At 41.9% G+C, this 27960-nt stretch overlaps 1 protein-coding gene across 5 annotated transcripts; it reads right to left on the bottom strand.

Moving 5' to 3' along the window:
* Window positions 1-1141: 1141 nt before the first annotated feature.
* Window positions 1142-27519, bottom strand: CCP110 (centriolar coiled-coil protein 110). Of its 5 annotated transcripts, none has more exons than XM_033166818.1 (15): window positions 27197-27518; window positions 22768-22920; window positions 22235-22363; window positions 18423-20040; window positions 17145-17272; window positions 15589-15772; window positions 15208-15335; window positions 14056-14172; window positions 13113-13214; window positions 11229-11345; window positions 9541-9635; window positions 7667-7729; window positions 7468-7527; window positions 5159-5241; window positions 1142-2473 (listed from the first exon to the last, which is right to left on the bottom strand). In XM_033166818.1, exons 1-15 carry the CDS (start codon window positions 27233-27235, stop codon window positions 2421-2423), a joined length of 3069 nt encoding a protein of 1022 aa, XP_033022709.1. In that variant the 5' UTR covers window positions 27236-27518; the 3' UTR covers window positions 1142-2420. The 5 variants fall into 5 exon arrangements, with proteins under 5 accessions (XP_033022709.1, XP_033022710.1, XP_033022712.1 ...); XM_033166819.1 differs by having other exon boundaries at window positions 9556-9635; XM_033166821.1 differs by having other exon boundaries at window positions 22768-22925; window positions 27197-27517.
* Window positions 27520-27960: the final 441 nt, after the last annotated feature.

The following is a 27960-nucleotide window of genomic DNA, read 5'->3' as shown; positions in this document are numbered from 1 at the left end:
TATTAATTCTTCATGTGCAACAAAAGAGAAATAACAACATTGAATACAATATTTTGTCATTTGAAGCATTCCTACTAAGTTGGTGAACTTTATGCTACTTAATCTGTAGCTTGGGGAGGGGGGAAATGCCTGATAACTTAGACTGTTTTTCTTTTTAAAAAGAAATTTGAGTTAAGAAAACACATACACTTTAACGATAAAAAAAAGTTTTATTGTGCAATATGCTTAAGGGGGGGAAAGCAAAACGGGTGAAAAGGAAAAGTACAAAAATACATTTTATAATATTGCATTCCACTCAAAATAAAAAAGTGAACTGAAAAATAATAAATAAATATAAAACATATCAAATTACAAAAGCGATCCTGGCACTTGTAAATAGAAGGCCTAATGACAGTTGAAACATTTACATTTTAGTTGACTTTAAAATAAAATAAAAATAAAAAGTGTACTTTGGATATCTGAACAAAGTAACAATTGATCTGTACTTTTTATGTTAAAACTTGCTTCTATTTACAGAATTTTTACTTCTAAATTAACACCACAGCACACAACGAACAAGCTCTAGCCAAAAATTAAAAATTAAAAATTTGCACTGGCATATCTATTAAACGGTAGCCTATTTCTAATCTACAAGGCAACACCTGCAATTCTTAAAATTCATTTAGCTTGTCAAGTCTTATGCTATTCCCCCCCCCCACACACAACCCTCTTAAAAAACATTCAAGTCATGCAAAAGCTTTATGAGCCAAAAGTAAGCTCTAAGAACTACAGTACTTAGGAATCCAATAAATTAGAAGTGTTTGCATTGTGCTGTGTAAGTTAACCAAAAGGAATCTTTAACAGGTAGCCTGCAAAAGACAAGACTATGCTTGGAGAACTGCTGAGCAGTTTGATTTTGAATCAAAATTGCTGCCTCCCCAACAGGATCAGTTTAAAATACTGCATGATATAGAAGAGCATTAGAAGATATATCTAATGAATAGGTTTACACCCATCCCCATATGAATAACTAGATGTGTGTATGTAAAGTCACCCCCATTCTTAATTTAATCCTTTTTCAATTTATGTTGAATGATATTTTGAGCCAGAACTGTAGTGCCAGATCTGAAGCGCTGAATATTTAACATAATATTAATACCAATTCAATATCATATAATCAGGTTTAATAGTTCTCTGTGCACTGAATAAGCTATAGCACAATTATCTAATGCCAGTTGGCAGATTAGATCTATACATTTCTCAACACGACTGCATTTGATTCAACATTTCATAGCCACACCAAGATCAAAGTAATTCATCTCTGTCTAAAACAGCAAATACAAATAACTTACCGGTACATAAATATGTCCCTTTTCCAGACATGGCTTTGGTAATGTAAGAATTTCACTTTCTGGGAATCCAGCAGGATTTAAGGCCAAAGCCAAGTTACAAAATCCATTCATTATTCTTACAAATATTTCTTATTCCTCAGTAACAGCAAGAGTAGAATTTCTGGGAGGATTAGCCCTCAGAAACCAAAAGGAGTTTGCTACAATCCTGTCCCCCAAATGGGAGGAAAGAGTATCCTTTTCTTCATTAAAAAATCCAAAACCTTTCGTGTAGAGAAAAATATATATACAAAAGACAAATGTGTAGCAAAGAAGCCTCCTGAATAATTATTGTTACTATATTTTATAGACACTTTTGTCCTCTTCGCATTTAGGAAGGGAAACTGGCAATTCAAAGCTTTGATTTGGTGAGATGGGGGTGCTGATCGCACATTCAAATTTCCCTACTATAAAAATCTAATTTATGTTACCGTGGCAGGTGAAAGCAGCAACCTGCATTTATGCTGCGAGGCTAACAGTGCCAACCACCAGAAATGCTTGACATTCGTTGTTGCAATGAAAAGCCAAAATTTGCCTCACTGACTTTCAGTGGGGCCAAAGTGGCTTGGACTTGAGGCAAGACTATGCATGGTTAAAAGCATGGCAGCTGCAAAAGACCATCAACGCAGCTGAAGCTGAATGTTTAATTAAATATACAGAATGATACAGACAACTGCTAATGCAGAACGTATGAACTGCCATTCTGAGTTCATTTGCTGCACTATAAAGAGCGCAGCACGGGTTCAAGTTTGCGAAAATGTTCTCCTATGATCACCACATACATATTTTCCTGAGGATGCACAATGTAGATTACAGTTTTGAGTATAAGTTAATGGATACATTGAGAGAGTTGAAACATGCAGGATAAATGCTTCTTCAAGTTTGTTGTGCTGTCCAGTTCCCTTTTCATTCTGGCGACTATCTCTGAGAAATCTCAAATCACAAAACGTATCCCTGCTGATTCAAAGCATCATGTGTGACAGCAGGAAGACCAGAACCAGTGGAGAACATTTACAGACAGATCAGCCACTTAGCTAAGAGAATGTTGCCTTCTTAAGTTGTCACAACATTTGGCTTCTTTCTTTGGATTTTTCCGGCATATACTCCTAAAAGCAAAGGGGAAAGAACATTATTTTAATTGAAGTTTTACTTATTTAAAATGCCTACTGTGTGTTACAAGCAAGCAGTAATAATGCCGACGCAGAGAACTTACAGATGAACTATCCCCTTATAAATCTGCATTTCAAAACTGTAATTGTATAAACACATTCAAAATGTTCTGTAAAAACAAACCACGCTGTGCGTAAATGCATGGCAATAAATAGTTATCAACACTGAAGAGCCATTTTTCAGTTTCTTCTGTTGTATGTAGCAGCTGCTTCAGCGCTCAATAATTGAACTTCAAGGAAGCAGGACAGGTCCACACCAAGAAGGCCTCATCAGATGGAACGGGCAACGGCCTTCTATATCCATAGTACAGTCGTACCTTGGAAGTCGAATGGAATCCATTCCAGAAGTCCGTTTGACTTCCAAAACGTTTGAAAACCAAATCGAGGCTTTTGATTGGCTGCAGGAGAGCCAATCAGAAGCCATGGAACTCCCGTTGGACGTTCGGGTTCCAAAAGAATGTTCGCAAAGAATGTTGGGTTTGCGGCATTCAGGAGCCAAAACGTCCGAGTTCCAGGGCGTTCGGGATCCAAGGTACAACTGTATAGGAAATCCACGCCTTCTCATTAAGTGCAGAAAACACACCTGATAAGAGCCATAAAAAGTATCCAAATCCAGAAATATTCCTTTGTGGAAATTCTAACTGCACAGTGTTGAAATAGCAGAAAGCTGAGGCAACAGCAGATGGATCAAAACGTTGGAAGCACACACTGAGTAAAAAAAGAGCATGAGCTTGTGATCTGTGCAAAATTCTTCAAAACCCCCGTGACCTTCTTTGGAGGAAGTGTCACACATGCTACATCCTGGAAAACAAAGTTCACTAAGAAAAATCGACTTCTGCTTCACTTGGAACACCAGCATTCTTGCACTTGGCAGGGACGAGTTTGCCCCATCCTTCAGTTTGGAAGAAGAGACTAGAGTTGGTCTCTCCCAGGGGAGGGGTTATTTGCTCACTTGGGCTTGGATGCCCAATTAGGCAGGATGAACTGGCTGACTGGCTGCTTGTATGGTTGTCTGGGCCTTGATTCAGCTATTTTGGTCTTTGGTGCACACAGTTCCACCCCCCCCCAAAAAAAACATTTAATCCTCACAACAACCCTGTGAGGCAGGTTAGGCTCTGAGAGGCAGTGACTGGCCCAAGATTACCCAGTGAACTTCAAGTCCAGGTAGGGGCTTGAAATTACCCTAATATACCCACAGGTTTGGATCATTTGTGCATGTTAAGCCTATAGGTCTAATTTTCAGAAACAGTGCATGAAGACAAACGAGGGTCAGCTTTCAACTACAGAAGTGGAAAAGAAATGCATGTAAGGAATAAAATCATTATTATTGCACAATTAAAAGATCTAAAAACAAACAATGGAGAGCTACGTGCAGTGCTCACAGTAGAGGAAATGACAGTGGCATATGGTGCAATTCAGTGATCTTGAGCTTTTCTACTACTAAGGAATGCTTTCCATATCTATCTGTTTGCCACAGGACCAGCATTGGACAAAGCACTAAATCGGTGGCGTTCCTCAAGCGTTAAATTCAAATGCTCAGAGGGCACTATGCCAGCCCATGTCCTTGGCTACCTCTCTCCCCTCCAAGGAGGCAGGAGCCTCAGGACTGGGAAGAGGAAGGAGGGTGGCACCGGCGACAATAGGTGGGCCTCGCCTGTTATTGGCAGAGTCCTTATCCATTTCTGGGCCCGATATACCATTATTCAAATGCACAGCTGCTTACTATAGCATTTCGGAACTAGGACAAGCTGGTTTGATTTATCGCCGGTCTTTGTATCCCTGCTTCCATTGGTGCCGATTGTGGCTTAGGGAAGAGCTAACCTGAGAACCTTCAACTAAGGGAGGATATAAATAGCTGAAATAAGTAAAATTCGCGTTTTAAGAGTATGAATACCTGAAGCAAAGGTATTCACGGCACAACTGTGAAAACAGAATAAGCCAGCTGCAATGGAAAAAGCGGGAGGATTCTTTCTGCATTATTTTACCCTCCTTTTTTGCAGATAAAAATTGACCTCTTTAAACTCTTCAGTCTACAGGACCTCCAAAACAATAGGCATGCACAGCATTATTAGTAGAATATATGATAAAACAATACTTTTTACTCACCATAATACACACACACACACACACACACACACACGCACACACACACACACATATATATATATACATGTGTATATTTATGGAACAATATATATTTACATATGGAGCAACCATGCACAAGAATATAAGTGAGGAGTGTACGTGTGTTTCAGCCAGGAAGTTTATTTATTTTAAAGCACAATAGTATTCAGGCACCCCAAGAGTATTAATTGCAGGTTATCTATGCAAAACAGGAATACATACCATTAAAAAAAAAATAGGAATGCTCTGTATCTGAAGCTTTTCCAAGTGTGATTATGCTGGAGTGTGAAAGTGGACTAAAATGATACTATTCTATTCATGCAGTTGGGTGATCACAACTATGCTTTGCATTAATTTCAGTCAGGGTTAGTACAGCAGAGCTAGAGCACAGCTGGTGCAGCAACTGCAGAAACGTATGCTACTTAAGCCTCTTTATATGAGCAACTTACTCTTTTCCTTGTTAAATAAGATCCAAGCACACTTTTTGTTTTTACACACCTGAAAGGGCCTTGTTAGACACTCTGCTCTCTGAGGGCTTCTTTCTATTTTGCTCAGCCCCCTTCACTGAGGTCTTAGGGGTTCTGATTGAATATAAAAGGAGTTAATAAGTCACTTGCATCCAGGCTAAAATGCTGTTTCGAAAAACAACAACAATAATCAAAAAATGTTCTTTGCCAGAGTATTCCACAACAATACAATGAGCTACATGGCATTCTGCAGATGTTCCTATTATGGAATTCCCATTCATTAGGAACAGCACAAATAGCATCAATGTTATTAAAAACAAACAAACCCCCAACCAGTTGATTCACGTGTTTATGCCCAACTATGGTTTGGCAACACATGAATAACTCTCATGCTCACACACTCCCACATCACGCTCCATTTTAATTTGTTTAATTCACAAGATTTATATACAGTGGTGCCCCGCTAGACGAAAATAATTCGTCCTGCAAAAATTTTCGTCTAGCGAAGCGGCAATGCAAGCCGCGCTTTCGCTAGACGAAAAAAGGAAAAAAAAGACGAAAAATTTCCGTCTTGCAAGGCAGCCCCATACTTTTTCATCTTGCGGGGCTGCCTTCCGCTAGACGAATGCCTTCGTCTAGCGAGGCATTCGTCTAGCGGGGCACCACTGTATTGCTTGATTACAGTAAAAACTGAAAGACGTTTACGAAAAGAGTAAGACCATAAAGTTAAAAAAAAAAACCGCTTAAAGCAATTATTTTTAAACTTTTAAAAATTAATTAAAACAAACGATGAGCTAAAAACCAGGTTAATAATACACATGTCAACACTCTACATGACTGGATTAGTAAGTTAATAATTGAGTTCTACACTTCCGTGCTGTTTTAATTAGGCAGTCCTACTTTTTTGGAAGCTGGTTTTGAGTTGGAGGGGAAGGGACAGTAGTAGCTCAGTGCTAAAGAATAGTGTTTTGTGTGCAGCAGGTTCCAGGTTCAAACACTGGCATCTGCAGACTCCCATCTGAAACCCCTGGAAAGTGGATCCTTATCAGTGTAGACAAAATGGAGCTTGACAGAACAGTCCAGCAAATTGTAGTCTGTGTGATCCTTCTAACCCAGGACTACAAACTATAGGTTGACCCTCACTTGCAATCCAGCTCTGTAAGAGCCGGTTTTGTGGTTTGGATATAAACTGCGGTTTCTAGCTGAAGTGCAAGTAGCTGACTAAAAATAAAGCATGAAAGAGAAGGGAGCGGAGGAGGGAGCATGCAAACACGAGGCTTTGCTTATGTCACTGCCAAACCATGGTTTTTAAAAATCATTTTTACTCATTTTTAAAAGTGCCCACATGATCTTTATAAACAAAATGTATTTTAATCAAAGAAAGAAAAATGTAACTGAACCAAGATTACATTGTAGGGAGCTATAAGACTGCAAATGAGAGATAAGATGAACCCACATGGCTATGTACTACAATGAACGCTGGAAGTTCAGGTGCCTTATTTGCACTACATATCTGCACTGGTGCTAATGGTTTTTCACAGACCTCAAAAGATATCAGAATAAAGTTCTGATGCCCCCAAACAAGTTTGATCCCACCTTTTATTAAACCAATTTGGTATTAGGGCTAAGCTTTCAAACTGCAAATACAGTCGTACCTTGGAAGTCAAACGGAATCCGTTTGACTTCCAAAACGTTCAGAAACCAAAGCACGGCTTCTGATTGGCTGCAGGAAGCTGCTGCAGCCAATCGGAAGCCCCATTGGACGTTCGGGTTCCAAAGAACGTTCACGAACCGGAACACTCATTTCTGGGTTTGTGGCGTTTGGGAGCCAAAACTTCCAAGTACCAAGGCATTCGGGATCCAAGGTACGACTGTACAACTTATTCAGGAAGAAGTGTTCTGCTTATTACTCTAATACCAGTCAGTCCAATAAAATAGGCACCATCTAACCCATTTGGGGACTATATCCATTTTTCTTTCAGGCAAACGTAAGCAACACTCCTCAGAGTGGATTTTAGCCTGGATCCTTCCCCCGCAATATGTACTACGTACACCATTATAATTAATATTTTAAAATACTCTTTCATCCTTGAAAAATACCACATCACACATGGCTTCTGGAAACAAAGGTCATCTCCTCCAGACACACATTGAGCTGTAGCCAGACGATGGTTAGGTACTGTTTGAGAAACAAGTGCAAAGTGCAGAAAACAATTCTTTATTGTCGCTTTTTAACTGTTAAATCTTTTTGGGGTGTTTCACGGAAAGTGACTCGTAAATGCAATAAATAAATAAACAAATAAAAAGCATTTCAGCTACAGAAAATAAGTGTGCTCTTACCCTTGTCTGTAAAGGAGTCTTTGAACAGGAGCATTTTGACCCTGGTTTGGCTGAAGAACTCTGTAAAGGAAGAGTTATCATTAGAATCTTACTATCAGACAAACTATATTCCTAGAGAGCAGCAAAAGTCATGGACATAAAGAAAGTAACCATTATATACTGCAGGGGTGAGGGAATAAAAAATATTATTTTTACAAACCTGTTTTCTAGTGTCTTTTGTTTCAAAATGGTTTTTTTATTTGGCATTCCCATTTCAGAAGGCCTACAGAAAAATAAAAAGGACACAGATATATGCAAAAGAGCTACTGGGATGGTGATGGGGAAATCAAGTAAATATTTGGTTTTATTTCCCACAGCTACCTAAACAGAGAAAGTCAGAAATTTGAATGCTCTACCAAAGGAGAGGGAAACCTACAGCCCACAAGCCTTCATTCAGCTCTACAGCCACTGTCCCACTTCTGTAGGGCAAGGAAGGACGGGGCTTGGGTGAAAGGGGCTTTGCAGTCCCTGCCCATTACTAGAGTGCCTGCAAAGCCTCTTGCACAGGACTTTCCAAGGGCGTGACTTCCCAAGTACTGATTGCCAGGTGTTTGTGAAGCACAGCACTTTGAAAGATGTTCATCCTTATGGCATCCCATGATTGACCACTCACCTGTCAAAATCGGCCTATGCAGGTGGGGACATAAACATCTGGCCCACGGGCCAAGAAGGTTCCCCATCCCTTTTCTACAAGAGAGTATAGCAATACTGAACAGTGAAGAGGAAGTTGCTCCAAGCATTTAGTGTACGTAGCACTGGTCCATGGTCTTGCTGGGATCAAGACACAATGCTGGTAACAACCTTAACCAGAGTGAAGACTAACCAGGGTTGGAACTTATAACCATGATTTAAACCCTGTTTTGAGTGGGTTGCTCAAGAGACACACTGATTAGTCTTGGCCATGGTTCATTTTGGTGCTGAACTGATCCAATCTAGGCTAAAGGGGAAATTGTGCCAGGGAGGAAAAATGTGTTGCAAGGATCACAGGGAAATGGCTGAGCATGGTTAGCAGAGAACAAACATTCTCTGAACGCAGCCCAATCACCTTAGAAGAAGAAAGCATATCCAATATGCTCACAGATGTTTTGCTACCAGTTCTGTAGATAACTTACATGTAATTTGCTTCCTGATAGCCTCTTCCTCACTCTATTTCCTAACGTAGTGATCCAGAAGCCAGACAGTCTGGCTTCAATCCCTGTGCAGTAACTGACATCTAACCATGCTGCAGGGCAGAATATATGGAAAGGGCAAAGGAAAGCAGGCAAAGGGCAAGAGGAGGGGTGCAAGGTAGGAGAGAAAGGTAAGGGCCTACTCTATAGAGATGTGCAAATACCTGCAGCAACCCACTTGCTTAGCAGACCAGAATAAACTGGGGGGAAAGCTGGAGGGGTGTGCAACTCGGCTACAACAAAAAAAATCTAGATTCTTATTTATATGAACTATTTGGGAGATATCAGACCCACTAAAGTAAATGGATGTGAGTACAGTTGTACCTTGGTTATCGAACGGAATCCGTTCTGGAAGTCCATTTGACTTTCGAAAACCAAGGCACAGCTTCCAATTGGCTTCAGGAGCTTCCTGCACTGAATTGGAAGCCGTGTCAGTCGTTCGGCTTCCAAAGAACGTTTGCAAACTGCAACACTTACTTTTCTGTATGTGGTGTTCGGGAGCCAAAATGTACCTGTATCAAGGCGTTCTAGTACCAAGCTACAACTGTACCTTCGATCAATTTCAATGTGTCTACTCTGAGCAGAACGTAGTTGGATACACACCAAAGAAAGGATCTGGCAAATGTTCTAGCTATTTTATGGAAGAGCATCCTGAATTAAGGTAATCTGTCAACAAGAGTTTGGATTCCTAAGTTTATACCGATCATGATACATCACTAAAGAAGTATTAGGCAGGAAAATGTTAGAACAGAAACTTGTTTCCTTCCCTTTCACAAGAACCACAGACGACTTAACATGCAACAGGCAATTCTGCCCACACATCTAGCCATACACATCTAAATACACCAGTATACGCTTCCTTTACCGTTTCCCCACATACTTCATATATTTCTTCCTGTCCAGAGACTTCTGTGTAGCTGTAGAAAGTGTTGCTCTCTCTCTTGAGCCCTTTGCTTTATCCTAAGCAGGACAATTTTAGGTATTAGTATTACTACTTATAAAACCTAGATTCACCCCAAAGCATAATCAGTACACATAATGTTCTAAAGGCTGCAGTACACATAATGGGACTTTATCCTGCATGAAAACAGTTAAGATGGTGCTTGAGGTTTCCCCCCCCCCCCCAGTTCCACACATTTTTATCAATTGAATCTCCACAGAAATCCAGTTCTTACATTCACATATTACTCTTTTATGCTTGCTTAACGTTCCCAGAGGATTTCAGGGGGTCCGAACTGAATTTAAGATGGGTTCTGCCCTACATGGGATAAAACCATTTATCTGTTGCTGAGAGACTTGGCTGTCCGTACAGGTTTCTCTCTCTAAATGCTTTTTGGATTTCTGAAAACTTGGGTTTTGTGTTTCCCTCAATGATGCAGATACTGCCCCCTTGTTTATTAGTGGCCCATTTTCCCTACAGCCTTGTTAGCAATGACCAGCTTAGCTTTGCTATTGGAGAGAATTGTTTCCCTACGTGTTTTTATTTATTTATCTCCTTTATTTGTAAAATTTCTATACTGCCCTTCATCTGAGGATCACCAGGAGGTTTACAATATAAAAACTCAAAAATATATAACGTAGCAAGAAACAAAAACAATAACCCCCAACACAGTTTAAAAGGCCATAGATTGTTTAATAAGCCAAACGGCCTGGGAGAAGAGGAGTGTTTGTGGCAGCCTAGGGAACAGTAGGAATATTACCGCCCCACGCCGGGCCCTCTCAGATTATTTCTCATCTAGGCTTCCACCCCTTCACACTGCAGGTGGGGGGGGGGCACACATGATGGAATGATCCTCCCTAAATAAAATAACTAAACAAAGGCTCAGCACTGAAAACTAATGGTTCTCCTAAGTTTTCCAGCAAAGGGAGAGGTGAGAAGTAGAGCTTGCCCCTTCTGTTCTGCTTTAACGTCAGGCCTCGTCTCCCTCAATTCTCATCAGAGTGGAAGAGATATGAAGCAAGGCTCATTTCATCAACTTTGCTGGAGCTTCAGCTCCATCGGGCACCTCCTGTCTCTGAAATTATACCAGCTAGTCATTAAAAGAACACAGCTGCTTAGAAATTGGTGTAGAGTTTTGATTTTCCTCTTCCCTCCTGGTCCTCTGTTCCTCGTGTGTTGTGCTTTCTTAGACTGTATTTTTAAAAGACTGTATTTATTATTTATTACCTATCATCATCATCATCATCATCATTATTATTATTAAGACTGTAAGCCTAAATAAAGGCTGTCTTGTTTTGGTTGCATGTAAGCCTTTTTGGCTGAAGAGCAGGGTACAAATGCTCTAAAAATAGTAATAATAAAATCTTGGTTGAATCATGTTTTATCAGATGTGTTGTGATTTGCTGCTTTGCTCCCAAAGCACCAGCCTGAGCTCCCTGGAAGAAGGGGGAAATAAAGAGGTCTCTCTCATGCACACATCTCTTGACCAACAATGTTCACCTGAAAGCAACCATTAGTATAAGCAATTCAGGGTTCACAAGAGGGTGGGGGGAATGTATCAGTGCAAAAAACTAGTTAAACATATTCCTAAATTAAACATTGCTGCAACACACCAGCTGCCGGAGCATTTTTTCTTTGCGAACCTCTCGATCATGACTCAGGATACTCATTCTCTCAGACACTTCCATTTTGAAGAAGATATCGTGAATGTCATACAAAGCAGCTCGCAACTGTGGGAGAGAAGAAACACCTATGAAATGCAATGGCAGTGAAAGCCAGTGCAGCGTAACAGAGTTATACTGTGAGCTGGGAGACCAGCGTTTGAATTCCCACCCAGCCATGACACTCACTGGCTAGTCACTGTCTCTCAACCTACCTCACAGGGTTGTTGTGAAAATAAAATGGGGAGGGGAGAAACATGTACACCACATCTAAGCTTGTAATAAATAAATAACTAAATAATAAAATAAAAGGCAAGTAAATATTTTAAGGTGTGCCATTTAGTTGCCATATTTTTCCGTGCATAAGACGCCCCCATGTACAAGATGATCCCTATTTTTGGAGCCCAAAATTAAGAAATAAATAATTGCAACATTCTGTGTATAAGACGACCCCCAATTTTAAACTTTAAGAATTGGGGGGGGGGACATAGTCTTATACATGGAAAAATACAGTATTTCTGTGGAACAACTGGATCCCATACAGACTGGATCTCAAATGACTCAGGGTGTGTTGCATCTGGAGAAACTGAGACAGAGCTGACAGAGTAGTCCAACAGAAATCAAGTCACTCCGTGGACCACCCAAGGTCAAGCATTGATACCGGTACTAAGCTGAGCACAAGATGGAGAGACAATCTTGTGCCTCTCTTGAGATGCCATTCAGGGCTAGAATATACAGAAGGGATGAGATAATTTGCCCAAAGGAAGAATTCTCTGAAGTATCAGAACATCCATCTCACTACAACAGAGGTTTAATTTAGACATCTTCTCAAATCATCGTTGAAAGATGCTCAACCATGGTTTGGCATTATGTCAGAATTCACAAACCACTGTTTGCAGTAAGTCAATAAAGCAAATTTAGTGAAACATGGTTTGAAGTGGTTTTTGCAAACCATGGTTTGCACTAGTCATGGTTTGTAGAGACATCTGAACCGACAAACCACATTTATGATCCAACACCTTTGGGGGGCCACAGGAATGCCAAGCAGCTCCAAACCATGGATTGGCTCTTGCACATTTGGAAGCTCAAACCACTGTTGGAGTTCTAAACTGTGTCTTGGCATGAAGGATGTGGAAGGGGGGAAAGGGAGAGGAGGCATTAATGCAGGAAACAAAAGGAAAACGCTTAAAATGCACAAAATTGATTCATTTGGCCCAACAGGTTTCAGGTAAACACTTTGTAAAAGAGAATTTTGAGAACAGTGTTTTCTTTTATAATGCCCTAATGGTCTAATTGAAACTGAAACCCATTAGGCCCAGTAAACCTCTTTTTCTTTTCTTTTTTTGCACCAAGAGGCTTCAACTCCTCCTGCCCCATGACGTATGTTGACCCAATGTAGAAGTCAACATTCAAATTCAATGTCTGGCAGAGAAAAAATAGTTACATGGAGTTTGCATCCCCTCTGCCTGCCTGAAAGGACACTTGGTTCCTATGGGTATCTGCCCTGGGACTGCAGAATCAAAGGGGAAGGACAATCTGGTATCAGCCAAAGGAAGAAAAGCCACCAATAGATAATGAAGTAAGAACACCAGCAAGGACAGATGAGCAGAGCCAAACTGCTTATAGTTCACCAGCAAGTTCTGGCCAGTTTCCTTGTGTCTCATCACTTTTTCCTTGTAAACCTGATAAGCAGGGCCTGTCTTATTCTTCAAGAAAAGGGTGTGATCTGCCTTGGAAGACAATAACTATCTGAAAAGCAGGCCAAACATACAGTAAAATAATATAAAATTCACTAGCATAAACTCCTAAGGGCATGCATTTCAGACTATACATCACCTGAGCTGCCACTCTCTCCTGCAGGTTAGCATCTTGAGCTGAAACACTTCCTCTCTTTAACGGAGCTTCTGACTGGAAGTTTCTAATGAATTCCATCGTATCCTAAGAAAAACCCACATGTGTCTGGCTCAGCAATGGCGGAAAAATTCATTTCCTATTGAATTAAAGAGCAAATCACCAGCAGATTGGGGGGGAAGAGGTTACAGGGGTACGAGATGTAGGAGAAGTTCTACTGCATCAGCTGAAGCTACTCCACCCCAGGCTTAATGCACAGATGGAGAATCTATGGCTCTCCAGGTATCATTGACAGTACAACTACTATCATTTTTTTATCACTGGTCATGCTGACCGAGGCTTGTTCAAGAACATCTGAGAGGTCACAGGTTCCCCACCACTGGTTTAGTGAAATTGTTCTGTTCAAGGCCTTCTGATCTTGTGCACAATGTTCTATATTCTGCAGCTTCCCCCCCTTTCTTTTCTTTTTAAAAAAACCCTATACTAAATACATGGTCAAACTATCAAAATCTGCTGATAACCTTCCAGCAGTTCAAGTGCACTTCACAAGTAAAAGCTACGATTTGTTTAAAAAGCTGCCTTGATTCCCAGAGACTCTCGTTCTGGTGTTGTGTCAAAGGGGGGGGGGGCAGTGGTTGAAAAATCTGCAGCCTTCCAGAAGTGGGGATTAAGACTCATGGAAGACTAGTGGGTAGTGTGTGTTGGTTGAGAACTGGAGAAGGAGCTGGGGGAGGAGAAAAGACAGGAGGACTTGAAATGCGGGGTGGGGGGGTATAAAGAACAGCTGGGCAAAACAGAAGAGAGAAGCAGCAGTGGCTCGAGTTTCTGAAAGGAATCTCTAATTTGTAAAATGGCTGTTGCAGATAAAAAGAAAACCACAAGCACAGTGTTGATTACACATAAGGGCGGACTGCAGGTGGCTCCTTACTTTCACAGTTTGCCTAAGCTGCTTCAGCTTATCTGTTTGCAAGAGTCTGCGAGTTAGAAATCCTTTTGCCAGAGCAGAGATCTTGTTCAATTTTCTTTTCATCTCAGGGCTGTATACCTTAAAGAGAAAGAGTAAGATGGTACCATGTAACCAGGAGTTAATATGTCCCCCCACACACACACACATTTATGAATGGCAAGGAAGAAGAAAAGGTATTCTCCCTCTTGTGTAGCATCCAGGTAGACCCAGGGGTCATTCAACAAAGCCGAATGTTGGATGATTCAGGACAGGAAGTACTTCTTCACAGAGTGCATTGTTAAAACTATGGATTGGCTACAAGATGCAGTGAAGGCCACCAACTTGATTGGTATTAGATTAAATCCATAGAAGGCAAGGCGATCAATGACCGCTGGAAGTGAAAGCTCTGTTTTGTCTCCAGTGCTGGAGGTGCCTCCAAATAACAGTTGCTTGGGAATGTGACTAGGGAGAGAGTATTTGTGCTATTGTCCTGCTTGCAGGCTTCCAGTAAGTATCTTACTGGCCACTGTGAAAAGAACATTGGACAAGACTGGCCTTTGTTCGGAGCCAGCATGACTCTTAAGTTCATTTTACATTTATCCGTTTTTGTAATTTGCACATTTATGAACTGCTTCACAATTGAAAGGAACTGAAGCAGTGTGCAATAACGTAGAATTTCAAAAGTGAATTCGGTGAACTAAAAGCAATGAAACTATTTCTAAAATTGTACACTTACTATACCATAAAATGGCATCGCCTTTAACAAAATTAGCAGAGTGGAGTTCAAACACTGTCCAAGATTTATCATATTCTGTTGCTCTTTTTGCCAAATCTGGAGTCAAAAGGCTGTATCCAACTAACCTTTATTCAGAGTAGACCTACTGAAAATAATAGATCTAAGTCAGTCATGACCATTAGCTTCAATGAGTCTACTCTGAGTAGGACTAACAATGGAAACAACCCATGGAGTCTGCATTTACATTTAATAGAAATGGCATATTGAAAGGGGGCTGGAGGAGGAAGCAATTAACACTGAATTAAAAAAGTACAGTACATAGAACATTAGCAGAATTCAAATAAAAGCTTTTTCATCAAAGCTTTACCATATGCTCCTGTAAATAATGAGTTCCCCACCTGAGACCATCTCATTTTACTCCTGTTAATGGACCTGGTTGTTAAAACTGATTTCCCACTTGCTGGTGGTTCCCAAAGGTAGAATGGAGATTCAGCGGTCGAACCAGGCATACTGGTATTGGCAAAACCTGCATTTAAAAAGTTTAAATCATGATTAAGCAAATGAATATCCAGAAGAAATGCTATACACATTCATTTTGGGGGTGGGGTGGGGGAAGCAGGGGAGAGAAGGAAATGTGGAATTACTTTTTGCTCCTAAAATCTCCATGTAGCCAGCACATAAAATTCCATTAAAAATTAAGGCTGATCTAAAGAGCAATTTATTCATGGATTATTTAAAATCAGGTTGCATATGAAAATCAATATGCATTCCATTTTTACCAGCACTCTCTGAGCTTGTGCTATGGATGGTTTCCACTCGAGTCAGCACAGATTCCAACAAGCGAGTGTCACTGATCCTTCTCCACTCCAAATCCTTCCCACTGCCGATAGCAATTTGGGGAATGTCTGTTTCAGCAATTGCATTATTCTCCCCTTTAAGTCTCCGTTCCTGTTCTTCTATCTCCTGAAGGATGGGAAAAAATGGATTGGGTTACAAAAACAAAAAATGGAAATGCCTCTATTAAAACCTTCACAAACAATACCCCAAATGGCCGCCAATCAGTTGGTCTGTCCACATGCAATGGTGACCCTACACTTGTGGAACCTCCTCCTCTGCAAACTCTGCTTGGCTGCCTTCCTGGCAGCCTTTATGTAGACCCTAAAGTCTCTCTAAAAAATCAACTATCAAGGGGCTGCATGTGAAAGTGAGCACAGATGAAGTACAAAAGCAGGCACAGCCAGAAATGCAAATCTTCAAGGCTGCCATCCGAAAGACTTTTCCATCAGCTATTCTATACTATTTGCAGTTTTAAAACACATCATTCATTGTTATCAGGATCAGTGAGTGGGATTAAAAATGGACGGCGGGTCCTGTAGGTCCCAGAGTTAATTCCCCCCCCCACACACACACACACATACACACACAAAATGGGCAAATTTGGAAGGAGCCTACAAATAGCTTTTTGGCATCACAATAAGGAATCCATGGTATGATCAGGCAGAAAAAAGGAATTGCTACTAGCCGTGTTCAAACTACAGGGTCCGTTTACCTCTGAATAGCAATTAATGGGTATTCAGAGCAGAGACTATGCTGTTGTACTCAGGTCCTGCATCTTCAATCTTAAGTGCTTCCTCACTTCTCCACCACCAAAATTTTAAGGATTCTAATAGGACCTCTTAGGGCGCACAAGAACTTGTCAAGTGCTCTATTTATTTTCATACCTAAACACACACACACACCCCTTCTCAGATAAGCACAGTGTGGCTTACATACAGTATGTAGAGAGCCTTTCATCCTGGAATCTTAAGTTCAGCAGCACAAGCAGACTGTATAAGCCTGCAAACAATACCCCAGCCCATGTAAGCGTCTACTGCTGCAGACCCAACCCCAACTCATCCCTTCCTTGTTCCTGGCTCCTGATGTCTCTCCCTTTGCTAACGCCAATGTGTTCGGCGGCAGACGCACGCTGAGCGTAGCAACTGTCTGCCTCCTGCTCATGGAACAATTCCCAACAGCTTTTATTGCCTTTTGGACACAACTCTGAAAGCATACATTAATTATGCCACAGCCTCCTGGGAAGCCCTTTCCATCTCAGTATTAAAATAGCCCACCGACATGACCTGGTGTTTATTTTGCAGTGCTTTAATAATGGAGAGAGTTGTTCTACCTGGAGGCTAATGCACATGCTTAACTTTTGTTCAGCACCAAGATGAAGAAGGGTCCCCCCCCCCAAAACTGCTACTCTGGACGCAGTACCAAGAGACAGAAACATCATCAGCTTGTACAGACCAGAGTCAAAGGTCTCCACTTAAGATATTTTATCTTGGCTGCTCACCTTCTGCAGCCTTTCTTGTTCTCTTTCTTGCTCAGCTATCAATAATGAGAGTTGCTGAGCATGCTGTTCTTCAAGTCTCTTCCTCAGTTCTTCAAAGGCCAGCATTTTCTGTTTTAGAGCTTCCTCTTCTAAAAAGGGAAAACGTACAGAGAGCTACCGTTAATATTGATTGCAAAGAAACCTGCCTTCTTGCATCGCACAAAAGAGTCTTCGAAACCTTTTTTAGAAAAAAAAAAAATCTGACCATCCCCACAGTAGCAATTCTTGTGTGAGTTTGCCTTTTCGTACGGATCCTATGCCTTCGTATGTTTCTATAATGGGAAATTTTATACATTTACATTGAGAAATGTTATACATTCACAACCTACACCAGATTCCTTGTTCCCATCCTGTTACGGATGCTGCCTGTTGTTTCTGCCAGTATACTGTGATTAATAAGAGTCATACAGCAAACAGCGTTTCCCCTACCACATTTCTACCCTTTTATGGGCCTAAGCCCCTTAGTACTCCTAAAATAATCAACATGCAAACTAATTCTTATTTATAGATTTTTAAATCATTGGAAAAAGTGAGGTTTCAACATTTATGGCATAGCAAAAGAAAGCCTCCTGGCAATTGTTGAAGTGATTGTCAACTGGTTTCTCCTAAGGATTTTCATTAAAAAAGAGTAATCCTGTAGGTATTAGAGATGGTCTGATTAAAGTCATCTTTGGTTGCTCCAATTAGCTTTCAGAAAAATCCCCCCTGAAGTGTTTGCTGCTACTCAAAAGCTGCAATCCAAAACCTACTGACTTTGAAGTGAAGCCCAACTGAAACCTATGGGACTCGCTGTCACCTAACAGCTTTGGATCAAGGTGAAAGGCACGCAAGTCTACAAGCAGGTCAGGCATCAACACACTTACACAACTGCTAGGGTTCTAAAAGGGCCCCCCTAGTGCCAACACTTTCTCTAGGCACCCTGCCACACCAAGCAGCTATGAACTGCCATTTTAAATTTCTCACAATGCCCTTGAGTGCCTGACATAGCATCCCTCCAGGGCCTTGTGTAAGAATTAAAATGGCAGCTTCTCAAATGTTTGATGCTACCACCAGGAAAAGTTGCACCTTGGGAGTGGGGCTGCCAACACTGGATGGGGCCCCCCAGATAGCATTTTGCTGTGGGCCCTCTAACCCTGGAACTGCTCCTAACCCACAAACACACGTGGGCTGATAAAAAGTACCCTCTGGACAAATCTTAGTCAATCCAACCAAGACTTGCTACAGAGTGCATTCTCTCACCATGGACACTCCTTTCTGATGTTTCACTCTTGGCACCAGACACAGATCCCTCGAGACACCTTTGATCATGCAGCCGTCGCTCTCGTGCGCTGCTCTCTGCTGTCGCAACAAAAGGCACATTTTCCTTCTGCATGCTATCTGCGTCCAGCTCAAGCCTTCGTTTCACCTTTTCAATCCCGCTCTCTGATGTCTGCTCATTTCCAGAAGAGAGATTTGGGGTACCCATCTGATGCCTATGCTGCATTTGCAATAGTAAGGGAGATGGCTTTTCAACATCGTAAGATTTATTGAGTTCTGTGGGCACGCCATATTTGGCTTTCTCCAACAGGCCGATTTGCTTGTTTACGTTGACATTTGTCGTGTTTTGCGCTGTAATGGGACAACTGACCACATGAACTTCCTGTGGGCTTGGATGTGAAAGGCAAGTACCCGATGCCCTTGTTCCATCTAATACAGACTCTTCTTCTACCGTGGTACCGACCGAGAACCTTGTGTTCTCACGTTGAGCAACAGAAACCTGGCACACTTGATTTCGTTTGCCAACCACCAATTCATCACAGATGTCTGAAGAGCTCCTGTGAAAAGTGTGCATTTTGCTGGGGCAAGCAAGAGTAAAATCTGGAGTCAGTTTTGGCATAGGATCGGAAGCAATTTGCCGGTCACCAGCGTCTTGCGTGATCAAGTCCACAGCTCTTCCCTTTTCCTTAGGGCTTAATTCATACGCGTTTATTGGGTTGCTAATGACAATGTGCCCCATTGAAGAAGGCCTTGGCCGTCTCCTGTGCATTTTGGGGCTCACACTTGGCTCTGGACTGGGTAGTTTTGAGTAAGAACCTGTGAAGCTTCTGAGAATGCTACTGTCACGTTCAAAGAAAAAGGTGGTTTTGATGTCTTCATCTGAATCCGAATCCAAAACCGGAGGCGTTCCAGATCTCATTGGTATATCCACTTTAGAAAAACTGGGCGATGCTACCACACCCATACTACTTTTGGGGACTGAGGTACTTTGCAAAGAAGTATTGGATTTAGTCATATTTGATGTGACCATACAACTTCTGCCCATCAACTTGCCCTTCTCTTTCACTGAGTCGCTCATTTTCACAGCATCATTTTCTTTGTCTGAATGGCTTTCACCACCACTTCTTTTTGAACTATTTCGCATGCTACGCCTGGTCTGTTCTCTCTGTATGTACTCTTTGGATTTTTTCAGGAGGTTCTGCAGACTCATGACATAAGGATCTGGGCCTTCTGCATCAGGGGACACAGTCTCAATGCCGCCTTTCTTTACAGTATCGCTTGAAGAAGAGAGGTTTATTGGATTGGAAAATAAACCTTCGGGGGAAGATGGGTTTTCAGAGGGGCTAGAGCAAATGTCCTTTGGTTTTTGAGGGATAAACTCCTCAGTTACTCCAGGAGAGTTCCCATTTGCTGCAACATGTAAGTCTGCTGGCTCAACCTCTGGTGCCGTTTCAGGTACTGAAGGCTCACTAAGAACAGGACTTGGCAAAACACTGTCTGACTGCATTTCAAAGCCATTCAACACTTTGGATTCTAAATCCAAAGGAACATTCTCTGTGCCAGGCTGATCCAAATCACTTTGAATGGACGATTGCTTCATCTGTAAGGAGGGAAAAGAATTATGTAGGCTTGTTCAGATGTTAAATGTTATATGAATACAAGTTACTAGAACAAGTACAAAAAATGTATGCAGCAGGCAGACAGGCCAGGATCCAAAACCCATAAACCCAACTGCACACACTCAAAGGGGTTTTATTTTTTTGGGAACAGTTTAACCCATTCCACTCCAAAGAACAAAGCACAGCAAACAGATTGTAGAACGAAAGAGAATGTCAGAAGCAGGTTTTTATGACATATGTGCCTGCTGGTAAAAGGAAAAGAATCTCACTGGTTACAAAGAAGACTTCTAAGCACATCTATAACAGCTCAGTGAACCACAACAGCCAGATCAGCTGGCTTGCTCACTTTGCAAACAAAGGAATAAACAAATGAATAAATGCATTTGCATATCTAGAATCAGGTGCTAGGTGTAAACATCTAGCTTTTATCTGCTAATTTCAGAGAGCCAATATGGTGTCATGGTTAGGGTCCTGGACTAGGTAGCAATTATGCCTTTGAATCCCGGTTGCTGGGCATCACAAATGAGGAGAGTACTGTCGCACACAGATCCTGCTTGTAGGATTTCCATAAGCATCTGATTGGTAAATGTAAGAACAGGATGCTGGACTGGATTGGCCTTTGACCTGATGCAGCAGGATTTATGTTCTTAAGTTGCCTCTTTTGTTATAACCTGTGTTAAACCAGTCAACTTAGCCTGCTTCACACTTCACAGTAAGGCAGGTGTAAGGTCACTGTGAACATGCCAGTTCATGGAAAAGAGTTCAGACCTTTTCAGGTCAGCATGGAATGTTGACTAAGCCAAAGTTTGTTTAGTGTGATGCCCCAAACCAGGGTTGTGGTCAAGGTATCTCCTCCTTAAATACAACTGGTTTCTATAGGACAAATATTAGTTTTAGACTGTGTCAGGAAACCCCCCTCAACATGGCTGGTAGCATCCCAAGAGCGTCTGCAGTACAGGGAACCACCCCCTTTGTTCACCAGTTCATCATCCCCCTCCTCAGGAGGAAGCGACCATTCCTCCAGTGGGGAAGGGGAGTTGGAGGCAGGAAGTTGGCGCAGGGGTTGTGAAGGGATCGCAGAGCCTGAGCACCAAGGGGGAAGCAGGGAACAGGGACAGGTTCCCGTGCCCCGAGTTTGCAGAAAGACGTGGAAGGGGGAGACGGGGGTTTAGAATCCCGCGCCTCTTTTGCTGGACCAAGAACCGGAAGGGTTCATTCCCGGACTCTGCGGAGGGATGAGATGGACGTTTGAACTTGTGCTCCACTGTAAATATCTGCACAATAAAGAACTTAGTTTTTAGAAGTTCTGTGTTCGCCTGATTTCTCATGAGCAGCCACTGAACGTCCTGATAGACTGTGATTAAGGAAGAGAGACCTTAACCACAATCCTAGATTTGGATGACTTTAAGTCAACCTTGGCTTACCTGCCATGCTGCACTAAGCTAAAAAGCTGAGGAGTACATCTGCCTTTGAATGACAGGCAACCATAAGCATTGTGGTGAAACCTTAATGAAGCCAATTAGTTGGCTGGAAGCTGAGGAATGAAGTTAAAAAGGCTTGTATTAACTGCAGGGTGTTTAGAAGAAAGCTAACTGATTAGTATTTTATGCTCAACACATGCTCCTACCACATCTTTCAACTCCCAAGCCAGGTAATGGTTGCCATGCACCCAATAATAAACATCGCAAGAAAATGAATAGCTCATGTTTGGTCCCTATTATTACTTAACTGAACAAGTTGAACACAGGCTCCATTTAACAAGTGAGCTAATTCAAGGGCTATAGAGTTTTGCTACAAGCCGAAACATTCTTTTATTGTGCCTGTCAAGGACTGTGAAGATCTCATTCACAGCATCCAGCTAGTACAGCTTTAGCTGCACAGTCTCTCTCGCATACAAGCCACAATAACCAGTCTTCAATATTTATAGTGTACTAACAGCACAACCTGATCATGTTTAGTTGGAAGTTAACTGCATTTTCTAACCACTACACTGATAAGCCACTTTATTTACTGTAACTTTATTTACTATAGTTACTATTACCGGGGCTATTTAATATAAAAGGAACCATGGCGATTACAGTGGTGTGGAACAGCAAACAAAATCTATCTGCTTCCAAATCAGACCACTCAGACAACTGCTGTAACTACCTTTTCTGAAAGGCTTCTCAATCTTACCTGCACATTTTCCAGAATCTCCTGAACACGATTCAGCAAGGCTCTTTTCCTGGAATTCTGGCGCCAGAGTTCTAAATCCAATGCTTTCTGTCTGTCTTGTTGCAGCTCCTTTTTTTTCTCAAGAGTAAGCTGCAAAATGAAGTCAGGGAGGGAGGGAGGAGATAAACATGTACACATTTAGAGAAGTAGCCCCACCCCTGACATAACCAAGCAGAGCAGCGCTGACCTACTGCATATTAAAGCAAATGAAGCAATATGCATTACCATCTAAAAAGGTTCTCCCTCTGCTTCTCTCCACCCTCAGCAGTAAGATCATTAGGCTCAGTACAAAATCACCTAACTGCACCACTAGTCATGGCCGCTTGCAGTGAAGGATTTCTAGCGTAAACATCCTTCATTTCAATATACAAAACAATATGTTTGCTCCCAAAACAATTCAGGCAGAACGGTAACCTGCCTATTACCAACATGATGAAGGCTCACTTGTTTCCTTTTTAATATGCATCATTATGAAGGGGCAAAAGTCATCTTACCAGTGGAGAAAGCACAGGAATGCCACTGAACTGAATAAGTGAAATATATTTGTGCTGAACGGATGGAAAGGCTTCTCTCTGCAGTGGGTCGCCTTGGATCTTTGCGAGCTGCTTCTTGCAGAACTTCTCATAATCCTCCATTTTATAAGCCAACTGGGCTGCAAAGAGAAATACTGTCATTCAAAATAATAATAATAATAATAATAATCAAAAGTCAGGATGCATGCATTGATAAGTTTCAGAAAAGCAACCCAATTCCACAATACAGTTGCTCTGTAATATCCTGGGAGGCAGGTCACTGGATAGGAAACCATGCCTTCCAACATTGCTACCAGTAATCTTGCACTGCCGCTCTCTTTAAAGCTAAGGGAGCTAAACAAAGGAAGCTATGCAACAACACTCCAATAGGATTAGAAAAGGGATTTTAAGTACCAAGCCAACCACTTATAGATTCTACCTTGTGCATGGTTTCATAAAGTCACTTTGTCTGCTCTATATGCATATATGCAGGTAATGTGAATGACTAGCTTTCTTCAATCCATACAGGAACTAGCTTCCCCTCTAATAAAACTCTTCCTATCCCATACATTAAGTATACAGGTGACTCTCAACTTGCACCAGAGTCGTGTAGTCAAAACACACTTGGTTCAATGCTGGGTGGGATTGCCAAAGTCTTTTTTTCCCCAGACACCCGACCACATTCTGTCCCCTTTTTGTTTTTTTGCCAAGTGTGCATAGCTGAATGTGAAATGTGTGTTAAGCTGCACATGTAGGCATCCGGCCACTACAATTTTTCTATCTCCCTTTCTCCAGATTGTGCCTAGGACCCCACATGTCACCAATTTTCTTCTGTTAAATAAATATTTTGTGATGCCCAAATCCATGTTTCTTGGATTTCCAAATGTGCCCCCCCCCCCAAAAGTTGATCACCCTAAGGTCATCAATGTGCAGCAGGCATTATGCAATATACTGCACAATGTAGCTGGATTTTTCTAGTTGTGGAAATCAAATGAAACATCTCTTTTAAAGTATTTTCTGTTGAGAAAGCAAGATTGCCACCCATCCATGTAACCAACTTGAAAGGCATCATACAGGAGGGGGACTACAGCTAGCGGCAGAGTGCCTCTTGCATGCAGAAGGGCCCACTGTTCAATGTCCATCATCTCCAGTTAAAGAAGGACCAGATCAGAAGAAGGGAAAGACCTCTGCTGGAGACCCACCACTGGAGTAAACTGTACAGCATAGATGCATAAACTGTCTGACCTGGTGCAAGTCAGCTTCCTTTATCAGCATTCTTTGTCCCTTTAACCAGCACAACTCTGCAGTGAGAGTCTCTACCAAGTGACTAGAGGATGAGAAAATTCCAATGGCAGCCAACAATCTAGAACAGCAGCTGTTCCTACAGAGTGCCAAGGAACCGGAATGCTGTGAAATAATGGGTTCCTGTTATCATACGCCAAGGGCTCGTGTTCTTGAATAGGAGACCATCTCTTAGAAAGGGCAGACAACATCCTAAGTAGAAGATTTCTGGGAGTGAGTAGGAAGAGAATTCCTACGTTACTTCAAGCAGCACACTGGTTTAATTATATCAGGTTTTTTAAAAACTTGAGAAGTGCACTGCAATGTGTCCCGTGTTCACTGTCACACGGTGCCAATCTGAACCAAGTCATTCTGATTCCCATTTTATAGAGAGAAAACTAGGATGAGCAAACAGCGAGACAGCGACTTTCCTAAGAATACCCAATGGGAGTAGCTTCACATATTCTAACTTCCACATTAATTCTGTCAAATGCGATGGTCACATCTGCACATACGTCACTCTACCCATAGGTTATATGAGCAGGATTGGTCATGATGGCATTTCAATGCAAGTGTTCACACCAGGATAGCTCAGGCAATTGATGGGTATCAACAGTCCCTTCAAAAAAGACCAGTTTAAACTATGTCTGTCAGCTCCTTGCAGGTTTTTTTTTTAAAGTCATCAACTGTATTTTTTTAAACAATTGGACAGTTAAACATTCAATTATTACAGCATCTCAACAACAGTGAACTCTTGAAACAAACCATTTACTGAAGATAATCATTTCTCCTAATTAACACACAACTGATTTATTATGATTACTTACGGTATATTCTGCCTCTGGGGATATAAATCCATCTAAAGTGGTTTACATAATTAATCAAAATACATTGAAATCAGAAAAAAAAACTATCAAAACATTAAAACTCATTAGGATCCTTCCCACTGAGCAAGCTGGTTCTATTGTTTACTATAAATAAAACAAACATTTTGAAATATCAAGAGACCTATAGGATCATCCCAACTGCATTTCACAAGATACTTTCCAAAGGTATAGCTCTAATTAAGAAGCCATGAATGAGTCTGCAAATAATTAAATGGTCTAACAGGAGTGGGGAACCTTCCAAGGGCCACATAGCAATGGTGGGCAGGGCCAGAGGCAAAAGTGGGTGGAGTAATTAATGGAAATTTTACCTTGGGCGAGTTTCTACACATATACTCACACACCTCTCCCTCGCTCTTCCACCCACCCTCTGGCATAAGCAGAGTTCAAGGACCCATTCCAGTCAGAGCAGGGCCAGTGAGCAGTGTAGCCTGCGGAGAGTTCCAACTCCAAGTGGTGTGGAGAACTGGATTCAACACCCAAGGCCTGATGTTTCTGACTCTGTTCAAGTAGTTTTGGTACTAGCCCCATGCCCAACTCCTATTCACGATGAGGTACCAAATTGTTAAGGAAAAAACAAACTCCTACACCACAAGGGCAGGCGTGGCCAGAATATTACCAGTATTTAGCAACAATATAAAGTGATAGCAAACTCTTTGCAGAACAGCTGAAATCAATGGACTTAAAGAACTTAATCCCATTTAAATAGGTATGAATAACACTAGATATCACCTGAAGTCCTTGCCCAAAATCAGGATCCTGCTACTCAAAGAGTAGCCACCTTGCATCATTCTATCTTCTACAGTCTTTCCAATCAAGGCTTTAAACAAGTGTAATACTTCAGAGAACTGACTCTGAGCATGTGCGGAGTGCCATTATTCCCCCATTAAATAACAGGAGTCCATCCCTCACAATTAGAATTAAAACAGCTTCTCTCAAACCTAGTTCTCTCACACCTTTATAAATATATTCTGCCTTCTGAGGCCCCTCCCAAATCAGCACCACCGCTGCTCCACAGCTTAAAGCACAGGGATCCTTGTACGCAATAGCATTAGGAAGAAAACAATGGCATCAGAAAGAGGGAAACAGGACAAGATGTCTTCAATTCTTCCTAAAAAAAAAAAAAAACACGTACGCAAACACCATTAGAAGCAAACAGTTTGGGATGAGAGGGGGCATGTGCAGTATGCACAAATCTAAAATGAATCAGTGGGGGGATCCTGTATGTAGATACCCAACCAACCCTACATCTTGGTCTCTGAGCAGAGGAAGACTTCCCTCCATTTCATGGAACTTTTCAGCATGCTTCCACGTATTATACATACTTACACACACAAACCACACCATCCCAACTAAGTCCAAGATCCACTGAATTATGGAAATGTTGGTTAACATTTACACCCCACATTTTCTCGAAGAACTATAAAGCAACTTCTAGTAAAAAACAGTAAGAAACAACCTTTCCCCCAAAAACACCAAAGTTAAAAACAGCAATAATAGAAAAATTACACAGAACTGTAATATTAATAAACAGCAGCAAAACTCAGAAATGAAAGCTCCCAGCAGTTCTTAATGCAAATTCTGCCCCGTCAAGTAAATAAAGGGACCACCAACTACAGTTCAAGCTCCAGGTCCCTGTGTCTGTGCCTTTAAGAGCAGAGAATTGGCCTGCTTCAGCCATGAACAGGTGTGGCACACACCTATTGTGTGTATATCAGTTACAATTGCAATGTATATTGCACAGTTATTATTTTTACTTTATATTCTATCTGTCTGGGTGACTTTTTAAATGCTGCTTTAGTTGATTATTGTATATTATTCTTAATAATAATAATAATAATGTATAAAGCCAACCAACAATAAACACTCCCATGCAAGACACAACATAAAATGTTTTAAAACGAGCAACAAACAAAAAATGTCCTTGCATAGATGCACCGACAAACTAGTTCACAGCACACACAAAAACTCAGTAAATAAAAATATATACCATTTCTGGGTTTAATTCTTAAAGATGCCATGCTTTTGCAGTTGGCACTAAGCATTTACAATAGCAAAACATTATTATCCTTATGCATTTCAAATAGAAAGACCATTATGTGAAGCACTGTTTAAAACCGAGGAAGATTACCAGTTTTTTGTCAGGGGCAACTTTATGCATGCATTTCACATAAATGAAACCTACAGAATATAAGCATGAAGGCATAAAACACGTTTAACAAAGGGAACATGGGGCGTTCCTTCACCTGCTGATTTCTGCAGAACAAGGCGCCGCTCAAAGGCATACAGGCCGAGGCAGCTCGCTCGGCTCCTCTTCCCAATCAGTTGGCAACCCTCCTGCTTTTGTGAGCGTCTCTCGGCCTCTTCCCCCCCAAGGCTGCCTCCGTCCCAGCTTCTCAGGGAGCGCAAGATGCGCACCGCCTCCGCGCGCCTCCTCCAGCCAGGTGACTCCTCCGCCGCCGCCGCCCACAGCTGAGCGGGACCCGCTCTTCACCCGCCACGGCCCGGCCCCTGGCAACGCCAAGCCTGCCCTCCGCCCCGACACCAGCCCGCCTTCCAGCTTCCGGCTTCGCGCGGGACAAGAAACCGCGGCAACCAGCCGCAAACGGCCGTCTCTAAGATACGGCGCTGGGAGGAGGGGAAGGGAAACTACAACGCCCACAAAGCAAGGGGGGCCCGCAAGGGCTCAGAACGCGGAAGCTTGCGCTTGGCTTTCTGGGAGTTGTAGTTTTTAGTAGCTGGCCGAGGCGTTTCGGTTTTAATTAGAAAAGGAGCCTAGGGAAATAAGCGGTACCCATGTTAATGGTGTTTTAATTCCCACAGGCTTCCTGCAATTTCTATGAAACCGAAAGTATTGCTGTTGGGCCCCCTTATTTGCCTCTTGTTGTTCAGTCGTTCAGTCGTGTCCGACTCTTCGTGACCCCATGGACCAGAGCACGCCAGGCACGCCTATCTTTCACTGCCTCCCGCAGTTTGGCCAAACTCATGCTAGTCGCTTCGAGAACACTGT

The sequence above is a fragment of the Lacerta agilis genome, chromosome 13, assembly GCF_009819535.1.
Source record: "Lacerta agilis isolate rLacAgi1 chromosome 13, rLacAgi1.pri, whole genome shotgun sequence".
Lineage (NCBI taxonomy): Eukaryota > Metazoa > Chordata > Lepidosauria > Squamata > Lacertidae > Lacerta > Lacerta agilis.
Note: the sequence above shows the minus strand (reverse complement) of the source record. Positions and strands in the feature narration are given on the sequence as shown.